General features: G+C 46.2%; 1 protein-coding gene across 9 annotated transcripts in view; it reads right to left on the bottom strand.

The window, feature by feature from the left end:
* Window positions 1-295: 295 nt before the first annotated feature.
* ADGRB1 (adhesion G protein-coupled receptor B1) overlaps window positions 296-20011 on the bottom strand; it is a 280607-nt gene continuing 260891 nt past the window's right edge. For 5 of the 9 annotated variants that reach the window (XM_038127278.1, XM_038127277.1, XM_038127280.1 and 2 more), the window contains 4 exons: window positions 17577-18253; window positions 16910-16945; window positions 16185-16289; window positions 296-1682 (listed from right to left, as the gene is read on the bottom strand). In XM_038127278.1, the coding sequence (XP_037983206.1) occupies window positions 1485-1682; window positions 16185-16289; window positions 16910-16945; window positions 17577-18253 (1016 nt within the window). In that variant the 3' untranslated portion in view covers window positions 296-1484. The remainder of the gene's footprint in view (window positions 1683-16184; window positions 16290-16909; window positions 16946-17576; window positions 18254-20011) is intronic. The other 4 variants (XM_038127279.1, XM_038127283.1, XM_038127286.1 and 1 more) reach the window with 1 other exon arrangement.

Here is a 20011-nt window from a genome sequence, read left to right as displayed (position 1 = left end):
TCAGCTCCACCTCTTCCTTCCTGCAGGACCACAAACCTGCTGCTGGCTCCGGGCAGCTGGGAGGGCAGAGAAGACCCAGTGAGGAGAGAATAATCAAAACCCAAACCCAATAAAGCAAAACAAAACATTGCAAGCCAGCGGTGAAGGGGCTGTGTATTCCCACCATCCCAAAATTTCCACGGAGCAAGTTGCCTTCCACCTTCAGCAGGTGGCATCCTCACCCCATGCCTGAGCAGTCCTACGGCACAGAAAGGCATTCGAAATGACAAGAGCCAAAGAAAAGAAAGGTCTTGGGTTTCAAGTTCTCTTTTTATTGAAGAAAAGAAAAGAAGAAGGAAAAAAATAGATTATTTTGTTTGTTTTTTTTGTCTGTTTGTTTCCAAGTGGACGTTATTCATGTTGTCAGTTTGTCTCAATGTCCTAAGGCAACGTCTCTGTTTACCAATATCTCCAGGTACAGCGGCAGATCTGTCTTTCCCTTTTTCTCTCTCTGCCTTCCAGGGAGGGGAAGCTTGGAATAAATTTGAGTCCGAAAGCAAGGACAAATAACGGAACCAAAAAAAAAAAAAAAAGAAAAAAAAAAGGATGAGGCCAAGAGGACCTTTGCAAGGCCCGTGCTGAGTTTATCTATTTAACAGTCAATGACATGACCTACATTCTTCTTGTTGGTCTTGTTGACTACCACCTTCCACCCTCTCCCTGGAGATGGGGCGAGCAGGATTTGGAGATTTGGAGCTTGTCCTTTCCTCCGCCGGGGAGGGATGAGAGGAGGAAGCCCCACCTCTCCCTTCCACCCCAGCTATGGGTGAAGCCACCATGTCCCCCTCCGCGGGGACCTCTGCGACCATGCGCCAATGTCAGGTCGTGGCGTGACACCCAGGAGTGGCAATGTCCTCGTGGCCACTTCTTGGCGTGTCCCATCTCCTTCCTTCTTGGAGGAGCTGGCGAGGGAGAGGCGGGGGAGAGAGGGATGTCCCTCCACGCTGGGTCTGCCCCAGCCAGGCCACATCCCAGCGAGGCTCCCGCAGGCGTCCCCTCTCGGTGTCCCCAAACAACCCTGATCTTCTGGGCCCTCTGTGGTGGCTGCTGGGCATCCTTCCACACCTCCCCGTGGCAGAGCAGGAGGGCTCCTTGTGTGCTGCAGCGACCCGAGAGCATCTTGGCAGGGCTTGTCCCCTGCAGCCCCTCCCCACCCTCCTCCTCCTCCTCTTCCTCCTCGCTCTCTTCCAGGCTCACTCCTCCAGTCCTGCCTGGGAAAGCTCATGTTGTCCTGAACCTACAGCTACTATACTCTATAAAGTAATATTCCCCCTCTCTGCTGAGAACAATACAAAAGTTACTCCATCTTACCAAAGGTTTCAAAAGAAACCAAACACTTCTCTCGCTCGGTTCCGATTTAATTTAATCATTTCTTTAAAACGTGGTTTTGTTTGTTTCGTTTGTTTTCCGGAAAAAAAAAAAAGTCCTTTTTCTTCCCTTTCTGCTCAGACCTCTGTCTGAAGGTCAATAATGTCTTGTCCCACCAAGGGGATGGTGGCCCCTGTTTTCTCCCACTCTACAGTTTTTAGTTCTAGGGGAGACTGTGCCACAGGTTCGATGTCCTTTTTAACCCATGATGGCGGGGACTGGACTTTCCTGATGCCTTCCCAGGGTCTCTTGTTTGGTGTCTGCTGTTTTTCTTGCTGCAGGAGGAGGGAAATGTAAGAAAGGAGAGAGAGAGAGGCAAAAGTTAGTGCAAAATGCAAGAAATACCATGATTTTACCTCCTCTTGTATCAACAAATCGTTTTTTTCTGTGCAGCTTGTCATCCAAAATAAAAGTGTGGTATCAATGAAAATGGAACTTAGCAAACAAACTGTCTATTTTCAGGAAGAAAATGTTGTTTTTCTTTCCACTGCCACCTCCATCACTTAATGACTGGATATTTCAGCCTTCAGCTGAGGTTTTTGCTGCTGAAAAAAACTGAGTGTGGTTTTGAGAACATCAGATCTTTTTCTACTTCCACAGATGTAGTGACAGGACAAGGGGTGACGGTTTTAAGATGAAGGAAGGAAGATTTAGATGAAATATTGGGAAGAAATTCTTCCCTGGGAGGGTGGTAAGGCCCTGGAATGGAATTCCCAGAGAAGCTGTGGCTGGCCCATCCCTGGAAGTGTCCAAGGCCAGGTTGGACAGGGTTTGGAGCACCCTGGGATAGTGCAAGGTGTCCCTGCCCATGGCAGGGGGTGGAATTATAAGTGAAACTACAGGAACTATAGGATTTAAGATCCTATAAGATCTATATGATCTATCTTAAAGAACTATTAAGATCTTAAAGAACTACAAGAAACTATCAAGAACTATAAGATCTTTAAGGTCTCTTCCAACCTAACCCAAGTATGAAATCCAGATTACAACGAGGTCTTCCTGAACACCCATTGCATTTGATGCACAGCTATTTGTAGACACTTTAATTGCAGAAAAAACTGCTCCCTGCTCCACCAGGGAACCAAATCTGTGCTGCTTAAGGAGCTGGAGCTCAGCTCGGAGGCTGAAAACATTTCCACCAACTCCATACCACGCCCTGGAGGCTTTGTTGACTCAGTGTCCCCCCAGCACCCCATCATGGATATTGATCCAGAAAAATCTTTCCCTGTTTTTGCTGACATGCACCAAGACAAGGCTCTGGGGAGGGCTGAGGGTTTGGAAAATGGGTGTGTTCCTCAGTGGGTAGAGAAAGGAAAGGTTTTAAATTAGTTGTTCCACTCAAGCAACTTCTCCAAACACCAGTGATGCTTTTCACAGTTCATTATCTCCACAAAAAAACTGCAGCACTGAGCAAGAAAAGGCTTCCTTGGACATGACAGAGTCCCTTTGAGCCACCTCCCAAAGGAGAAGTGGGAAGGGTGGGAGGACAGTGGCTGGTGGAGGATGACAACAAGGAGGGGAAAGCCTGGAGAGGTGAGGAGCCAGATGTGCAGGGGACACCACCAGGACGTCTCACAGCTCTAGACTGTCAAAAAATGTAATGGCTGAGGGGACGTGAAGCCACAAAAAGCTGTGGGATCACTCCAGGATGCTGCTGAAAGCGTTGCAGCTCTGTAGGAAACTTCCATCCCCATCTGCTGCAGGCTCATCCAGCAGCCTCAGCTCCTCAGTTTGTCCTTCCCTAAGATGTTTTTGTCAGGCTGTTTGTCCCAGCTCCACAAGACAGTGGTGACCAGAAAGCAGCTGTGGAATTATCCCTGCAGGGGCAGCTTTCATTGGATCACCCAAGCCAGGAGTTCTGCTCGTCCAAACTTTAATGTAAAAATAAAATGTACTTGAAGTTGGTCCTGCACCTCACTACTCCCAGGAGGAAGGCTCCGGGTGAGACTTTTTGGTGGTTAGAAGGTGGGGAAGGCACAATCCAGGTAAACATCTCCAAGTGAAGTGAAAGCATTCTGAAAATATTTTCATTCAAAGGGAGAAAAATATGTTTTTAAGTCTTATTAAAGAGAATTCTTGGTTTTGTTTTTTTTTTTTTTTTAATCAGGTTGTGTAAAAGTATTGCTCAAAAGAATGTAAAACACTAAATTCTCAATTTCTTGAAATCTGTAGCTGAGGTTTTCATTAAACTCTACAATACAGAGCTTTCCTTATGCTGCTGGTGTTATTCTTACTTTATTCCATGATATAACACGACAGTGATTAATACTAATATGACAGAAAAAGTGATAAAATCTGTGATTTATTCCATTATCTTTTTTGGAACTTAGTTTAGAACCACTGCAACTAAAATTGGAACCTTTTTAACTCTTTTGTGTGTCTTGATGAAATGAGCTGGGAGTTTCCTGAAGGGAAATTTCCACCTAGTGTTTTTTGGAGACATCAGCCTGCCTGAAAAGATACAGCAGGAAGGAACACAGAGAAAAAAGCACAAATAGAGCAAAAATTGGAATGAAATTAAGTTTCCCAAAAGGTGAAGAACAACAACCTTGGTCAAGACACCACTGCTGTACTGCCACAAGTTTCAAAGCTGCTGATGTCCACAGCTGTATTAGAGAGCAGCACAAGTGATCTTATGCATGGAGTTCATAAATAATGCAGTTTTTCCCCTCAAACAAGAGCCCTTTTTGATGGCATTATTTATGGCCACCTTCAGCATCAGGTTCTGTTTGCAGCCAATCCCTGTTTTAGCAGTCTCTCTCCATCTGCCACACTCCTGACCTTCAGCCTCTCCTTCATGCTGGGAGGATGCTCCCAGATCTGATCATGCACCCTGAACGTGATCAGCAAACCTCAGAGCCCTCCCTGTCAGGGGCTAGTGAGCAAGAGGAGATGCAAAGCCAGGGAGGGAACAGAAATTGAAGGAAAAAAAACCCAAAAACCAAAACCTGACAAAATACAAAAATGATGAGCTCAGACCTACAGCAGTGGCCTCTGACCAGCGCTGTCACTGGCGAACACCACCTAAGGGTGACAGTAATTATTCAAACCCCAGACATTAAATGTTGTGAGATGTTGAGAAGAGAAAAAATAAGAAATTAAGAGAGAATGAAACAAGAAAGATTATTCTGGCAGTGAACAGCTCCATTCTGCACCTGCATCTTGAATATTCTGGGCACTCCTTGGGCTTCCTGAGAGAAGGATAAAGGGAAAATGATAAATGTGGCCAGTTGCCAGCCATGGATAAAGTTATAGAGAATGTCCTGTGGGAGGAAAGATTGCAAACTCCCACCTTCAGGCCCTAGAAGAGATTATGGTTGGATGTAAAAGAGGTCTGTGAAGCTTTGAGAGGCTTGTGGATGATAGGAATGGACCACTGATGGTGGGGATTGGGATAATCCCTTCCAACAAAGGAACTCCAGAGCACCAAGAAGTGAACCCCAAGTGCTGGGCCTGCCCACAGTGCCCAGTCAACCTCCAGGCCACTTTTCCACAGCTCTCTGTCCATCCTGAAAACTTCCAAACTCATGAAAAGCACATGGAAGCACACAAAACCAGCACCCATTCAGTGCTATCCAGTGAAGTGGCACCACTCTGCATCAAAGGGTCTCTGAGCACATATCCCTGCAGTTTTGGGGGTCTTTTTGAAGATGCACCACCACAGGCTGGCCCTTTTTATTTTTCCAAGCTCCTTTTCAGTCTTTCATGGAGAGGAGGCAGAAACTGCCCTTGGGTCTGACCCCACATGGTGATTTCCATCCTCCTTATCAGTGTGATATCTATCTGTGAATGTGGTGGGCTTAGTGACTCCAAAGGTGTTTATTCACAGTTAGAAGATGAAAAAGGATGCTGGAAATGAGGAAATGAAGAAGGGAGACTTGCTTTTAGTTCTCAATTTCTCAAGAAAGGATCAGGCTTCTCTGGTGAGGCTGTGAGGGAAGTGCTGGCTCAGGGGTGGCTGCAGGAGGACTCCATACGCACTGGGATCTCTGAGCAGGTTAATCAGCCTGGCTGAGCTCTGGGAAGGATGCTGGGAGACAAAAGAAAATCTCCTCTTGGCACAGGACACCCTGGGAATTGGTAGCAGGCTCCTGGGAACAGCTCCCCTTTTCTTTCCCTCCATATGGAAAAAAGTTTTTATGGGGTCTTGGCCAGTTGAGCAGCACAGAGAAACAGGCACTGGGCTCATGCCCCAACCCTGGCATTTCCCTGCAGCTTCACTGTGGGGTCTTTGCAATCCTTGCAGACGGGAGGGAAAACTGAGCTATGCACAGAAAAGAAAGAGAAATCCTGGAGAGAGGGATGTGTAATCTGGCTGGAAAAGGCACTGGAGCTGGCTCAGTGCCTCTGAGACAGCCAGGGCTGGCCCCAGACAGGGGCTGAAAGCACCAGGAGCCAGGGACAGAGCCATCACTCTGGCCTGACACAGCCCAGGAGCTTCTGGGAAGGAGGGAAATGTTTATCAATCCCTGCCTGGTGCCAGGATTGTGGAGGAAAAAAAAGGGATGGGAAAGGAGGGAGCACCCACACTCAGAGCTGGGGTAAAACCAGCTCCAGAGTCGAGGTGTTCATCATCCTGATGGCATTGGGTCTCCTTCATTCAGCCCTTTCATTTTAGCTGCAGACTTTTAAGGTGGAGGGAGAGGATTTGGGATAAAAGGTGTTTAGGGTGCAGTGCCAAAAAAAAAACCCAAATCGCTGGCAAGGACAAAGGCAAAGTGCATTGAGATAACACATCCTTCTGCTGGAGCTGGTCCTGGCAGACTGCAGAGTCACCTGTACTGGATTTGTGGTGGGAATGGAAAGGTGATGGTAGTGGATCCCTACCCTGGGCCTTCAGGGAATCATCACAAAATCACAGAGTGATTTAGGTTGGAAGGGACCTTCAAAATCATCTCATGCCAGCCCCTGCCATGGGCAGGGACACCTTCCACTATCCCAGGTTGCTCCAAGCTCTGTCCATTCTGACCTTGGACACTTCCAGGGATGGGGCAGCCACAGCTTCTCTGGGCAACCTGTCCCAGGGCCTCAGCACCCTCACAGGAAAGAATTTCTTCCCAATATCCCATCTAACCCTGACCTCTGTCAATTTAAAGCCATTTCCTCTTGTCTTGTCACTCCATCCATTTCCCAAGTCCCTCTTCAGCTCTTCTGGAGCCCCTTCAGGCACTGGAAGGGGGTCTAAGGTTTCCCTGGAGCCTTCTCTTCCCCAGGCTGGACAATTCCAATTCTCTCAGCTTTTCCTCACACCAGAGCTGCTCCATCCCTCTGATCATCTCGGTGCTCCACATCCTTCCTGTGCTGAGACTCCATAACTGGACAAAAGGTTCCAGGTGGGGTCTGACCAGAGCAGGTTTGAGGGGCAGAATCTCCTCCCTCACCCTCCACACTTTCCAATGCTGCCCCTAGGAGTTCAGACTGGCTTCATCCCAAGCTCCGGTGTCCCAACTATTTTCCTGAAGAGCAGCATCCCTGCAGTGCATAAATACAGCCCAAGAGTCTGCTCTGAGGCACAGCTTGGATTTCCCACTTCCGCCAAAGCCTGCGAACTGCTCAGGCTGCTCAAGCTGCACCTCCCTGTGTTTGTTTTGTGGGGCTTTTCTTCGGATTTTTTTGTTAATTTTTATTTTTTAACAGCCAGTTTTTATGGTTACCCTGAATAACCCAAGGAGCAACTCAGGGCCTAATGCTGAGCACTCGGTGATAACTCCCCTGGAACTCCCTCCCATGCTGTTCTCCTTGCCTCTGGTGCCAACTCGAAGGATATTTCATGACCCAAATGGTCTCTCCCCACGACACTGATGACTGCAGGACCAGGATGAAGTTATTCAGAGCACAGAGCAGGGAATTTGAAGGATAAATGTGGCTCACGCTCGTCTAATCCATCTTCAGATCAATGTCGATGAAAAGTGATTAGAAAATGGGAAAGGTGTCTTGTTTCTTTAGAGAATGATAAATTTTACTTTCCTTCTCAGAAACAAGGAGCTGCAGTTCTTTCATTTTATGCTACTGAACTACAAAGATTATGCTTTTTTTTTTCCTTTTCATTTAGTAGAAAAGCAAAATAAAAGGAAGTGGCTGGCTTTGTTCAGAATTTCATTAAATTAAATTGGAAAAAAAAAGTAAAAATAATTTGTAGTTTTAACTTGGAGATCAGTTAGGAAACTTAAAATACCCAACATTTGCTGGGCTATAAAAATGTCTTCTGCTTCTGTATTCCCTGAAGTTCCTCCATCCGGAAGGGGTGGCTGTGAGACAAATTCTAGTGAGGCCAAACAGCTGAAGGAGAGCAGACTCTGGATCAAGGAAGTCCTTTATTGACTCCAGAAAAGCCTGAAGGCTGCACAGAACACCTGTGGTACCACCAGCATGAGGAATAGGCTGTTTTCCAGAGCATCCTTGCTGTTAATCCTGCTGGTCCAATCCCAACCTTTTTTTGGGACAATGCTTATGGTTTGTGAAGAGCCCGTCTGGACGACTAAATTCTCTAAAATGCTGAAAACTCTCAGAGCTGCCTCATGGGGGCAACTGGGGATCCAGGAGAGGATCAAGAGCACCCAAAGCATAATTTTTCATAGAGTCTTTTATTTAGACTCTATAAAGAATTATTCATACTTCAGAGTATAAAAACCCAGGAGTTTCAATGTGCTGGTGGCACTGCCTGCTGCTGGAGCAGAGGATAGAGGGAACAGATTTCTCTGGGGCAAATTTTGTCCCCTAATTGTTGGGACAAAAGGTGCTGGATGATCTGCAGGAAGAGGTGAACTTCTGATTGATGGTGTATTTTGATACCTGGGAGCTGGCAGATGGTTTATGGCTGACTGAATTAAGATTTGACGTCATTTTCATAACAGAATTTATTGCGGTAATTATCAGACTTTATGCAGAGCTCCTCCCTATAAAAGCTTCGCTAATTGATCTGTTGAAATTTGCCTTTAAGCAGTGCAGAGAGGATTAGAGATGTGACACAAAGACACCCTTCCCAAAGTGGAGCTTCCCTTGCAGAGGGACACGCAGCCAGCAGATTCCCAATGTTCCAATTCCTGTAGCAGAGCACACCAGGGAGACACAGCCCTGCCTGGGGATGAGCTCAAATATCCATCAGTATTAAAAAATACATAGAATTATAGAATCAGGGAATGGATTGGGTTGGAAGGGACATTGAGATCACCTCATTCCATGCCCCTGTCATGGCCAGGGACATCTTCCACTATCCCAGGCTCCTCCAAGCTCTGTCCAGCCTGGCCTTGGACACTTCCAGGCAAGGAGCTGCCACAGCTTCTCTGGGCAACCTGTGCCAGGGCCTCACCACCCACCCAGGGAAGAATTTCCTACTATCCAATCTAAATCTGCCCTCTCTCATCTTGAAACCCTTTGCCCTTTTGCTGTGACTTCATGGTCCATTTTTCTCCAAACTCCATGAGGTTGCCAAAGCCAGTGCTGGTGGATTGGGCAAATCTCCAGATGCCCAAAGAGAAAAGCTAAGAAAAATCTCATTTTGAGAACAGAAAGTGAGGAATCAAGACAGAAGCACTGTTCAGAAGGAAATAAGGAGAAGTTAGGCAGAAAAAAAACCTTTATAGCTTTTTAAAATAGGATTTGGAGCAGGCACTTTTCAGGATCAACAGAGATTTGGGATGGGATTTGGGAGTTGTGTTTTTTCCCAGACAAGCTCTGGCTGTCCCATCCCTGGGAGTGTCCAAGGCCAGAATGGACAGAGCTTGGAGCAACCTGGGATAGTGGAAGGTGTCCCTGCCCATGGCAGGGGGTTGGAATGAGATGATCTTTAATGTTCCTTCCAATCCAAACCATTCTGTGATTCTATGAATTATAAACTGAGTCCAGATCCTGCATGGGAGCTGCAGGACAGGAGCCAAAGCAAAAGCCATTCCAGCTGCAGGGAGCTGAATGTGGCAGGGAGCTCATCAACAAGAAGGAGAAAATCCAAGGAATTTGCCGAGCTCTGTCCAGCGCTGACCTCAGCACAAGCAGAGAGCTGCTGTTTAAAATGAATGCCGAGCCAGATGCTGGCAGGAAAAGAGGAATATGGATGTGATTCCAGCTTCTCTAATGGAGCTGGTTCAAAGGATTCCTGCTGAGGGGGAAGCAGAAACACCACTTCCAGTGCTATCAAAGAGTAGGAGAAGCAAAACCTTGTCTTTTTAAAAAGCCTACAAAACCACAGACCCCTCTCAACGTCCAGCCCAAACCCTGAAATTTCTTTAGCAATTAACTCCCAGGGAGCAGCAGCATTGGAGACGTTAAACCCTGAGAACACAGATCTGCACAGAAAAAATATTTCCTGTGTAGTACAAAGCAGCTTGAAAATAACCACTACCCTGCTTTAATGTGAAGAACTCTCAGCTACAAGAATTCAAAGCTGGGTAACTCTGTGTATTTAGGAGGAAAAAGGGGAAGAAATTGCGTGGTGGAGCCTGCAGTCTGCCAGGCAAAGGTCAGGCTTTGAAAGGGAGAAACAAACTTGCAGCATGGTTTTCCAACAATGGGGTTTTTTCTTTTTTTGGTAGCAATTGTGGAGGTAAAGAAGGAGTCAAAGTGATGGGAGTGATTAGGAAGGAAGATCTCTGCTGTCTGAGTCAGTCCCAAGCTAACATTCCAATATACATCCAAAATCTCCCTTATATAAAGTGAGATTTATACTCCACGTGGAAGCCACTCAGTGCTTATTGCAGCCTTAAAAATGAGGGTTTAGGGCATCCCAGACACCCGGAGAGCTTTAAATTTTCATCAGGATGCCTGGTGGGGGTGGCTGGGTATTTTGATGCAAATACGGCTGTGCTTGTCTCCAAGTCTTTGGTTCCTTTGATGCTTCCTGGTTGCAAATAAGCTGTCAGGGGGGATAAATATTCCACACACACAGAGCTCATTCAGTTTTCCTCTCAGGGGCTACACCAGCTTCCAGTTTGGTCTGGGATTAAATGGAAGGGCAACAGTGTGAAGCCTCCACAGGTTTGGGAGGAGGGTGAGCACAGCAAACCAGCTGTTCCTGAGGTGCTGTTTTTAGATTCTTCCATCTCTTCAGGTGGACAGAGAAAATCTGTCCCAAATTCCAGCAAAACATGAGCAAAAAATTCCTACCTACAGCCCCAAAATTTCCTTCTGAGTTAGGAAAAAAATCAGCTCCACCTTCCTTGCCTCACCTGAAGACTGCAAGTGAGAAAAAATTTTCCACAGAATATCCAGAGTGGGAAGGGACCTGCCAGGATCATGGTATGGTCATACAGAGATCCATCAGTGCATTAAAAACCTGACTTGTTCAACTTGGCTGCCATGAGATCTTGCTGGATGTCATCCTGCTCCAATCTTAATTCCCTAGTATGGAAAAATGAACTTTGGGAAATAGTGTCTACATCCCTGATCAGTCCACACAGCCAGAAATCACAGAATCCCTGAATGGTTTGGGTTGGAAGGGATCTTGAATATCACCTCGTTCTGCCCCCTGCCATGAGCAGGGACACCTTCCACTATCCCAGGTTGCTCCAAACCCTGCTCAACCTGGCCTTGGACACTTCCAGGGATGAAACATCCAAAGCTCCTCTGGGCAACCTGTGCCAGGGCCTCAGAGGGATGAACTTTTCCCCAATATCCCATCTAAATGTCCCTCCTTCACCTCAAAGCCATTTTGAGTGTGACCACATTTTTCTGCTGCAGGGAAGACGTGGCCAAGGCTTGAACAGCACCTGGATGTGTGGTCATGTGTGCTTTGAATGTGGATCCTGCTGGAAAACATGATTTTCTTCAGGAATAGTTGAGGGTGCTTCCAGTGGGAGCATTTTAGAGTTATGGTACAGAGAAAGGATACTACGTGCCACATAGAATAAATTTTATGTAATAAACTGGAAAAGAAAACATGGGAAAATCCACGTTTATTCCTCAAGGGAGGGCAATTCTTTATTATTGTACTCTGAGGCTCAACTTAGTTCACCATTAGGAATGTGTTTTTGTTTCCAGCAAAATACCTGCAGTGAAACAATAACTGTGGCCAGTGCCACATGCCTGGGAATGCCTGGAATATGAGCAAGATTCAGACCTGACTGGCATTCTAGGGACTATCCTGCTTCCCATAATTCTGACATATTCTCCTTAATAAGCTGATGGCAGTGGGGACACCCCAATCCCAGCAGGATGTGGATTAGGACTCCTCAACCACAGGTTGATGGAAAAGCAGAATTCACCCCCAAACCTGTCTCTATTTAAAATTCCCTACAACTCAGTCTCTCTTCCCAAGAGATTGGACAAAAGGAACTGTGCTCAAGTTGTGTCAGGGGAGGTTTAGGCTGGATATTAGGAAAGATTTCTTCACTGAAGGGGTGGTCAGGAGAGCTGGGATACTGAATATCGGAACAGGTGCCCAGGGAAGTGGTGGAGTCACATTCTAAGAGGAATTTTTAGTTGTGGCACTTTGGGACACAGTTTAGTGGTTGGTCTTGATGATTTTAGAGGTATTTTTCAACCTTGATGATTCTGTGAGTCCCTGATTATGTTTCCAGCTCTGCCAGTTACTTCTCTGGGACAGTGTGCAAAGGACATTTTTCTTTATCAAGTGTACAGAGCACTAACATTCATCCCAAGTTTCCACCTGTCAGGATACCTAAAAAGGAGGAACACATGTGCTTGTATAAACCTTTGTGTCATGGATGAAAACCCCTAAAAAAGGAGTTCTAAAAATCATATTTTACCCTCGAAGCTGGAGAAATTCTCAACAATAAGTAAAATGTGATGGTTGAATTTTTCACCCTTTTTCCTAAAGAGACCGAAAATCTGTTCCTTCATCCCATTCTTCTCTTGGTGTTTCCTTAAAAAATGACAATTTAGGAGTTCAAGTGAAAGGAGCTTGTGTTTAGTGTGATACCGTAAGTACACCGGAGTACTGTGTGGATGGCAATTTACAATAAAATCCCTAAAAATCTGATCCCTAAAAATGGCCAGCACCATTCCTAGGAATCCACATGATGCCTGTTCTGTGCAGACATTTAATTCCAGTTTCATCAGCACTTTTCTGACCTTGGAGCTGAGGGAGGAGAGAGGAACAGCAAGATCAGGACAAGCATTGTATCCTGGAAAGGACTGAGGACAATGGGACGTGCTGCCAGGAGAGGTTGGGAAAATGCCAGGCTTGGGCAGAGATTTGGGAGCTTGACATTGTGGTTGTTTATTTAAAAGGGAAATCAGAGGGAACAGCAATGCAGGAAGATGGAGCAGACCCAGGAAATATCCCTTCTGCTCTGGGATGAGGAAGGGTTCAGGGGTACTCCAGTATCCTGATGACCTTGCTCATGCCAAGGCATGGAGCTTTCTGCTGGTTAAGGAATGTTTGGATTCATATCTGGCTTAGGTTGAAAGATTTAGCCGGGGGTGTGTATTCTATTGCCATCTGTTAGAGGTGGGGCAGTTACCTTCTGTTCATTGGGCAGTTTTCTTTATCTCTTCCACAAGCAATCTTCCCTCCAGGAGATATCTGCTGTTCATGGGCTATTGAGTGTCACCGCATGGCTGATAAAATTACATCATCCCTTTGGGAGATGCTCCACCAGGGGGAGGAGCCAAGCATTCCTACCTGGATATAATCTGAGATTTGGAAACACCAGAGCAGCCTTTTCCCGCTGGACTCCCAGAGGAAGACCAGGCCCATCTACAGCACCCCTGGACCTTCTGAGGAAAACTCCACCCTTCTCCAGAATCCCTGCTCCAACAGAACCACAGCTGGCACCGCAGGAGGGCTGCAGCCACCATGGAATGGGACTGCTGCCACCACCCTGACCCACAGGGTGTCAGGGCACATTCTGACTCTGTGAGTAGTTTGTTTTCTTTTTTTGTATTATTTTGTAAAAATACAATGCAATATCATTTGTATTTTTAATTTTCCTAGTAAAGCACTGTTATTCCTATTCCCATATCTTTGCCTGAGAGCCCCTTAATTTCAAAATTGCAATAATTTGGAGGGAGAGGGTTTACATTTTCCATTTCAAGGAAGGCTCCTGCCTTCCTTAGCAGACAATTGTTTTTTCAAACCAAGACAATGTCATGGAAGGGGTTGGGATAGGTCCAGGATGCTCTGCAGTGCAAATGAAAGCCAGACTCACACTAAGGTCTGTTTTATCACTGCCACCAGAAGAAGCACACCATCATTTTATAACCTAAACACACATAAAAGAGAAAACATTCTTTTGTTGTTCCTTTAATCCCTGTTATCTGCTCTTTGCCTTCTCAGGGCGAGCTGAAGATGGGGCCTGAGTTCCAATGGTAGAAAAAAGGCTGGAAAAAAACCTGTTTATTTGACTTGGTATTGCTTTGGATATTTTTTTAAACCAATACCCACTCCTGACTTGCCAATCCTGCTCTTCACAAGCTCCCCCTCTCCTGTTACATCCAAGAGAAAATTCCCAACTTGAAAAAGATTCAGTCAATATGAAAAAGCCACCTTCAGAACCTCCTTCAGCAGCTCAAAGCTCTTTGATGCTGACAGCAGCAACTTTAATGCTACATAGATGCATCTCTGAAATGCTAAAACCTTCCCAATCTATAAACCCCTTCTGCAAATAGACCACAGATTAGCTTTTACACCAGATTTAAGCATTTTTTGTGTTTAGAGCTGCGTCACACTAAAATAACTGCAAAAAAAGAAAACAAACCAAAACCCAGAGAGGTGACACTGAGTGAGACACATTGGGATTCTGAGCCAGGCAGGATTCCTTGGTCTGAACCTGCAGACCCACTGCCTCTCACTCTGTTACACTGGACAGCCCATAATGACACCTTGCCACACACAATAAAAGTAGGATTTGCTGGGGTAACATCTCTGGAGCTCAGCACAGCAATGTGGGATCAGAACACAGACCAAAGGCTCTGTTGTGCTCTGCTTCCCTCCAAAAAAGGCCAAACCTCTTGTTCCATCACCCTCTGAGCTCTGCTCTTGCCTCCAAGTGAGTCTCATCAAAATAAACCCCACCAGTGCCACATCTGCCACATTGCAGGGGGTGCTACATCCTGGATCCGTCTTAGGATCATGAAATCCCTGAGGTTGGAAAAGACCTCCAAGATCACTGACCCAACTGTTAACCCCGCACTGCCAAGGCCACCACTAAACTGTGTCCCCAGGTGGCACATCTACATGGTTTCTGAACACTTCCAGGGATGGTGATTCCACCACTTCTCTGGGACAGCCTCCCCCAATGTTTGGCCACCCTTTCACTGCAGAAATGTTTCCAAATATCCAACCTGAACTTCCCCTGGTGCAACTGGAGCTGGTTCATCTTCTTCTATCACTTTTCAGCTGGGAGAGAAGACTGACTCCCGCCAGGCTCCAACCTCCTGTCAGGGAGTTCTAGAGAGCAGAAGGTCCCCCCTGAACCTCCTTTTCTCTAGGCTGAGTCCCCCCCAGCTCCCTCAAGTGCTCCTCATCAGACTCATGCTCCAGACCCTTCTCCATCTTTGTTGCCCTTCTCTCCCCAGCCCCTCAATGTCTTTCTTGTCATGAGGGGCTTTGATTACAAATCAACAAGAATTGTTATAATTAGCTCACCTTGCCTCTCTCCTGAGTGCAGGAAATTTAATTTCTTACTGTCAACCTGGCTCTGCTGCTTGTTTTTTTCATCAGCTGGAGCTGTAAGAATTCCTTGCAGCCTTTCAGTCCTTGCCCAGCTGGCTGGAAGGTACCATCTGCCTGCTCTTCCTTATTTTATTATTTACAACACCAATTATTACAAAGGCTCCTGATAATTTTTTCCAGTCCCAGATCTCTGCCCCTATGAAAGGCTGAAAGGCCCTTCCCTAAGTCAGACTCCTTTAAAGGTGCTCCCTTTTCCCTAGAACTTTGCTCCTGTCAAGGACAAACACAGATAGTAGAGGACCACAGAATGGTTTCGGTTAGAAAAGACTATAAAAATCATCTCATTCCAACCCCCTGCCATGAGCAGGGAAATGTTCCACTATCCCAGGTTGCTCCAAGCCCTGTCCAACCTAGCCTTGGACACTTCCAGGGATGGGGCAGCCACAGCTTCTCTGGGCAACCTGTTCCAGGGCCTCAGCACACCCAGAAAGAAGAATTTCTTCCTAATATCCAGTCTAACACTCTCTTTCAGGTTAAAGCCCTTGCACCTTGTTGGTTATCATAGTCTTGTCACTACCTGACCTTGACAAATTCCCTCTCCAGCTCCTGTAGGGACTGAAAGGCCACAATATCATCTAGGAGTCTTCTCCAGGCTGAACAATCCAAATTTTCTCAGCCCTTCCTCACTGGAGAGATGCTTCAGCCCTTGGAGAACCTTCATGGCCTTGCTGGACCTGCTCATTCCCACATGCTCATATCATGGGTGATCAGCTGTCACAAATAACCCACATTTAATAGTCTCCAGTCTCCAAAATGTGCCCCCAACACCTTAAATCCCACTCCTGTGGCCATCCTAAATAGCCCATCACTGCCACCTTGGCCTCTGCCTCAGCCCCACAAGCACAGGGAGATGCTTCCCCTCTTTCTGCCCTCTCCACTTTCCACCCAGATGTCCTCGTGGTCAACCCAATATCCAGCTCCTACCCAGGAGTGGATAAACAGGGCACAAAGGGATGACCTGCAAGGGAATGCCAAGGACAGACACAGGGGAAGACAACATCATGGACAGACATGGGGACAGACATCCTCCTCCTGGGCTGCTGTGTGGTGCATCTGTTTTTTCCAACGTGCATGGTCAAAAACCAATTTCCTGCTGGTTCCCATGTTCCAGCTGGCACCAGAGTACTTCTGGAAGTGTCTGACTAACCTTGCTGTCTGTTGTTGGAGACTCCTTCTCCTTCTCTGCGTGCTGGAGTTTTCTGTTCAGGTCCTGGAACATGTCTTGGTGACGTTTCCTTGTGTGCATGATTTTCTGGAGCAAACACAAAGGGCCACAGGTCAGCAAACCCTGTTCATCAGGAAAACGTCCTCCCCCCGGAGTTACGTCATTTAACCCCAGCTCTGTCTCCCTGCAGGTGCCTGAAATACCTTCAGCACTTACTGAGGACCCACTGCAGCACTGCCTTTATTTTCAAGGTGAGATGGTGGTGGGAGAAAGTGGAAAATACTAATTTTTGACCTAACAAAACCCTTAAACTTGCAACAATCAAATTTTTATGCTGCAGAATTTGAGCTTGACTGTCAATGTCCTAAGGAAGGTTTGCTGCCCTTCTTTAACTGATACCTGTCCCCGTGCCCAGCCTTCCCTCAGTTTGTGACCTCTGTAAATGTGTTCAGAGCTCACCCAAACATGTAGAATTCAGGTAATTTCATTAGAAACTGTTCCACAATCTCATTTTCTTTTTAATTCGACCCATCTGCATTTCACTTCCACCTTCTGCTGCCCAGAAGGAGATGCAGGACAATTCCTGGAAGCATTTCCCTTTCCATGTATAAGCAGGCTGAACATGGATTTGCTCTGGCAAGGATGAGATAATGGGAGAGGGTGGCTCAAAAAATTTGGGACCAATGTTCAGAAAGGGATGTACTCACCTCAAAATCTAACTCCGCATACCGGGATTTCCGCCTCTGGGTATTCAGGAGAGAAAAAGATGGGTAGAGGTTAGTGAGAGGATAAAACAAGAAAAGCCCTTCTCCTTTTCCTTTTCCTACACCTTTAATGTGTTTTTCCAGCTCTTCATGATGGGAAGTGCCAAATATTTTAGGTTATTGAATTATTTACATTGGAAGGGATCTTAAAATCAATCAGTTGCAACCTCCTGCCATGGGGATGGGCACTTTGCATTATCCCAGGTTGTTCCAAGCCCCTTCCAGCCAGGATCACTGGGGTGTTCTCATCTGTATTATGACAGAAGCCATCAAAATGGGAAATAGGGCAGAGGATATAAAGGGGAAAAGATAAGGCAGGCCATGTGCCTGGCATTAAAATGAACAATCTTTGACAAATTTTTTTTTTTTGACTTTGCAGCATCTGTAGGACTAAAAATACTTGATCCAGCAATGGAATGTGCTCTGGAAGTTGTGACATCACATTCCAAAATATGACCACATACCAGTGGTCCCTCAGTGTCACATGACACTGGCATTGCATCCTGGGCTACATTTTCCCTAAAGTTCTTATTTTCAACCCCCTGGAGTGGTGGGATTGAGGGCAAACACCACCCTGGGCTGAGAACAACTCTGAGATTTCCATGCTCACCTCCAAGGAGCTCATGGAAAGGGTGGAGACGGTCTCGCTCTTGGACACCACACCCGAGTTCCCTGAGTCACCCGTGTCACACAGGCTGTTGGGAATCTGTGACTCGTTGGAGATGTTCTGTGGAGCCAGCTGCTGCTGCTGCTGGATCATGGAGGAACCCTGCACCTCACTGCACGCCATGGTCACTGGCTCCCGCGGGGGACTCTTGACCACGAAGCCGGGATCGGTGGCCATGCTGAGGTGGATGAGCCGTGTCTGAGGCATCTGGTCGATGTTGATGCTGTATTTGCTCTCATCTTTGGGTTTGGCCCTCAAGGTGGACGTGTTGGTGGGCAGGATCACGTAGCTGGTGTCCAGAGTCTGCTCTTGCGCCCGTGAAAGCTCCGAGTCCAACTTCTTGAAGATGTCCCCGTCGCAGATGTAGATGGATTTCGGCGGCTGGTTCTTGTCCTTCTTCAGGGTGAGGGAGTGGTTGCTGAACTCGTTCAGGTTGATGGCTCCCAGGTAGTGCGGGGAGCCCTGAAGGTGCATCTTGGAGACGTTGGCTGGAAGACTGTTGAAGTTGGATGAGCCTTTCTGGTGGTTGAGTTTCAGTTTCTCCTCGTCGGGCAGCGACGGGCGCTTCAGGGTCCCCGTGATGGTCGAGGTTCTGCACGTGGTGATGTCTTTGTTCAGCACTGGGGAGACAGAGAAGTGTCCTCAGCACCTCACCTGGGGTTTTGTTGACACATCAAGACACCTCCCACAGTCACTTCCCGCCAGCACCTCTCCCAAAGAGGCACAACAGTTGTTTAACATTATTTGTATTTTTAAAATCCAGGATACTGAAGGCAAAATTAAAGCTAGGCAGGAAAAAAAATGTTATTTTGGGAGAGTTCTCGGTGATGTGAGTTTTCCAACACAACCACGGCCAAAACTCCCATCTAGGCAACATATTGATAACAATACTCTGAAAACCAAAGAGATTTTTAGATATTTAGTATATCTAGTATATGCATGTATATATGAAATCTATACATTATTAGCGTGTGAAGTAGAATTCTTTAAAATTAAAGGTTACTTTTGCAGAAAAAGATTATTTTGATTCAGGAAATAGCTGAAATACAACATTATCAATGATTCATACAACTATAAAATCATCAAATGGCCTGGGCTGGAAAAGAACTTAAAAGATCATTGAGTTCCAGCCTTCCTCAAATTTAATTTTTTTGTATTAACTCACTAAAATACTTCAGGTTGCTCTTTTCCCTTAACAGTTCCAGTGTTAATAAGTTAATATTTTGAAAAACACCATATTTTGTTATGAATTTCTAACTGCTCTCCATAAAATCTTATATTCCAGTAATCATGGTAAGCCTTTGTGAGAGCTCATCATTTAGCAATTTTTGATTTCCCTTCAGGAAACCAAGTGGTGATGGGAACATTCCTTAAAAAGAGAGGAAAACTTTAAACTGAGGAGGAAGTGAACACATCATAAAGGACATTTGGACACTTGTTCCCACAGAACACTGTCCGCAAAAAAAAAAATAATTTGCCCCTTTTTCAGGCATAATAATCGATTGCTCAGTTGATTTCAGGCTGCAACAAAGATCTTGGGAAAATAATGATGTCAACCTTGATGTCTCTGCTGGGTGGAAAATCAGAAAATCATGGAAATCAGGCTGTGGGGCAAGGACAAAGTGTTGTGGGCTACTTACCCAGGACTTCAGCACAGCAAGAGAGAAAGAAATGTATGGTCCCCCTTCACCCATTGCAACGAGGAAATAAAAATAAGTAAATGGATCTTTTTTAGAACCAGGGAGAAGGATTTTTGGGGTGAGCTGGCATTATTCAGCTGCTCCATGTGGGACAGAGGTGGGATGGGCATCCCATGGCACTGCGGACACACTGATTTTTCTACCAGCTCCAAGTGGGAGTGAGGGAAGATCAAACTCCCCCCCCTAGACTACAGAGCACGCAAGGCAGGATGCACAGGGCACCAAGGAGAATAAAAAGAGCTTGTAAAGAGCTTTTAAAGCTGAAAACTGGCAGCCACGAACATCTTGGCTTCGCTGGGATAAATCAGAGCAAGTCAAACCCTTGCCTTGGGAGTCCCAGCAAGGTTTATTGATCCAGGCTCTTCTTCATGCTCACATCAGCTGCAGAAAATAGGTTTGGAGAGGTTTGCGCTTGGCAATCTCCAAGCAAGGAGAGGAGTGAGCCTTCAACATTGAGCCCTGGAGCAAATCCTACCAGGGGATCAATGTGAGGGGGTTCTGAGTGGTCTCAGCCACATCTCCAATCCATTACAAGAGGAGAAATGATGGCCAGAAATCATTGGACAGGTTCCTGGATTTTATTATTCAATAAGCGGAGTGCATGGGATGATGCACCACTCCAAAAGGTCTCTGAAATGAGGTTTATTATTAACTACTTATCTTGGCACAATCTAATGG

Source organism: Motacilla alba, chromosome 2, assembly GCF_015832195.1.
Source record: "Motacilla alba alba isolate MOTALB_02 chromosome 2, Motacilla_alba_V1.0_pri, whole genome shotgun sequence".
Classification (NCBI taxonomy): domain Eukaryota; kingdom Metazoa; phylum Chordata; class Aves; order Passeriformes; family Motacillidae; genus Motacilla; species Motacilla alba.
Note: the sequence above shows the minus strand (reverse complement) of the source record. Positions and strands in the feature narration are given on the sequence as shown.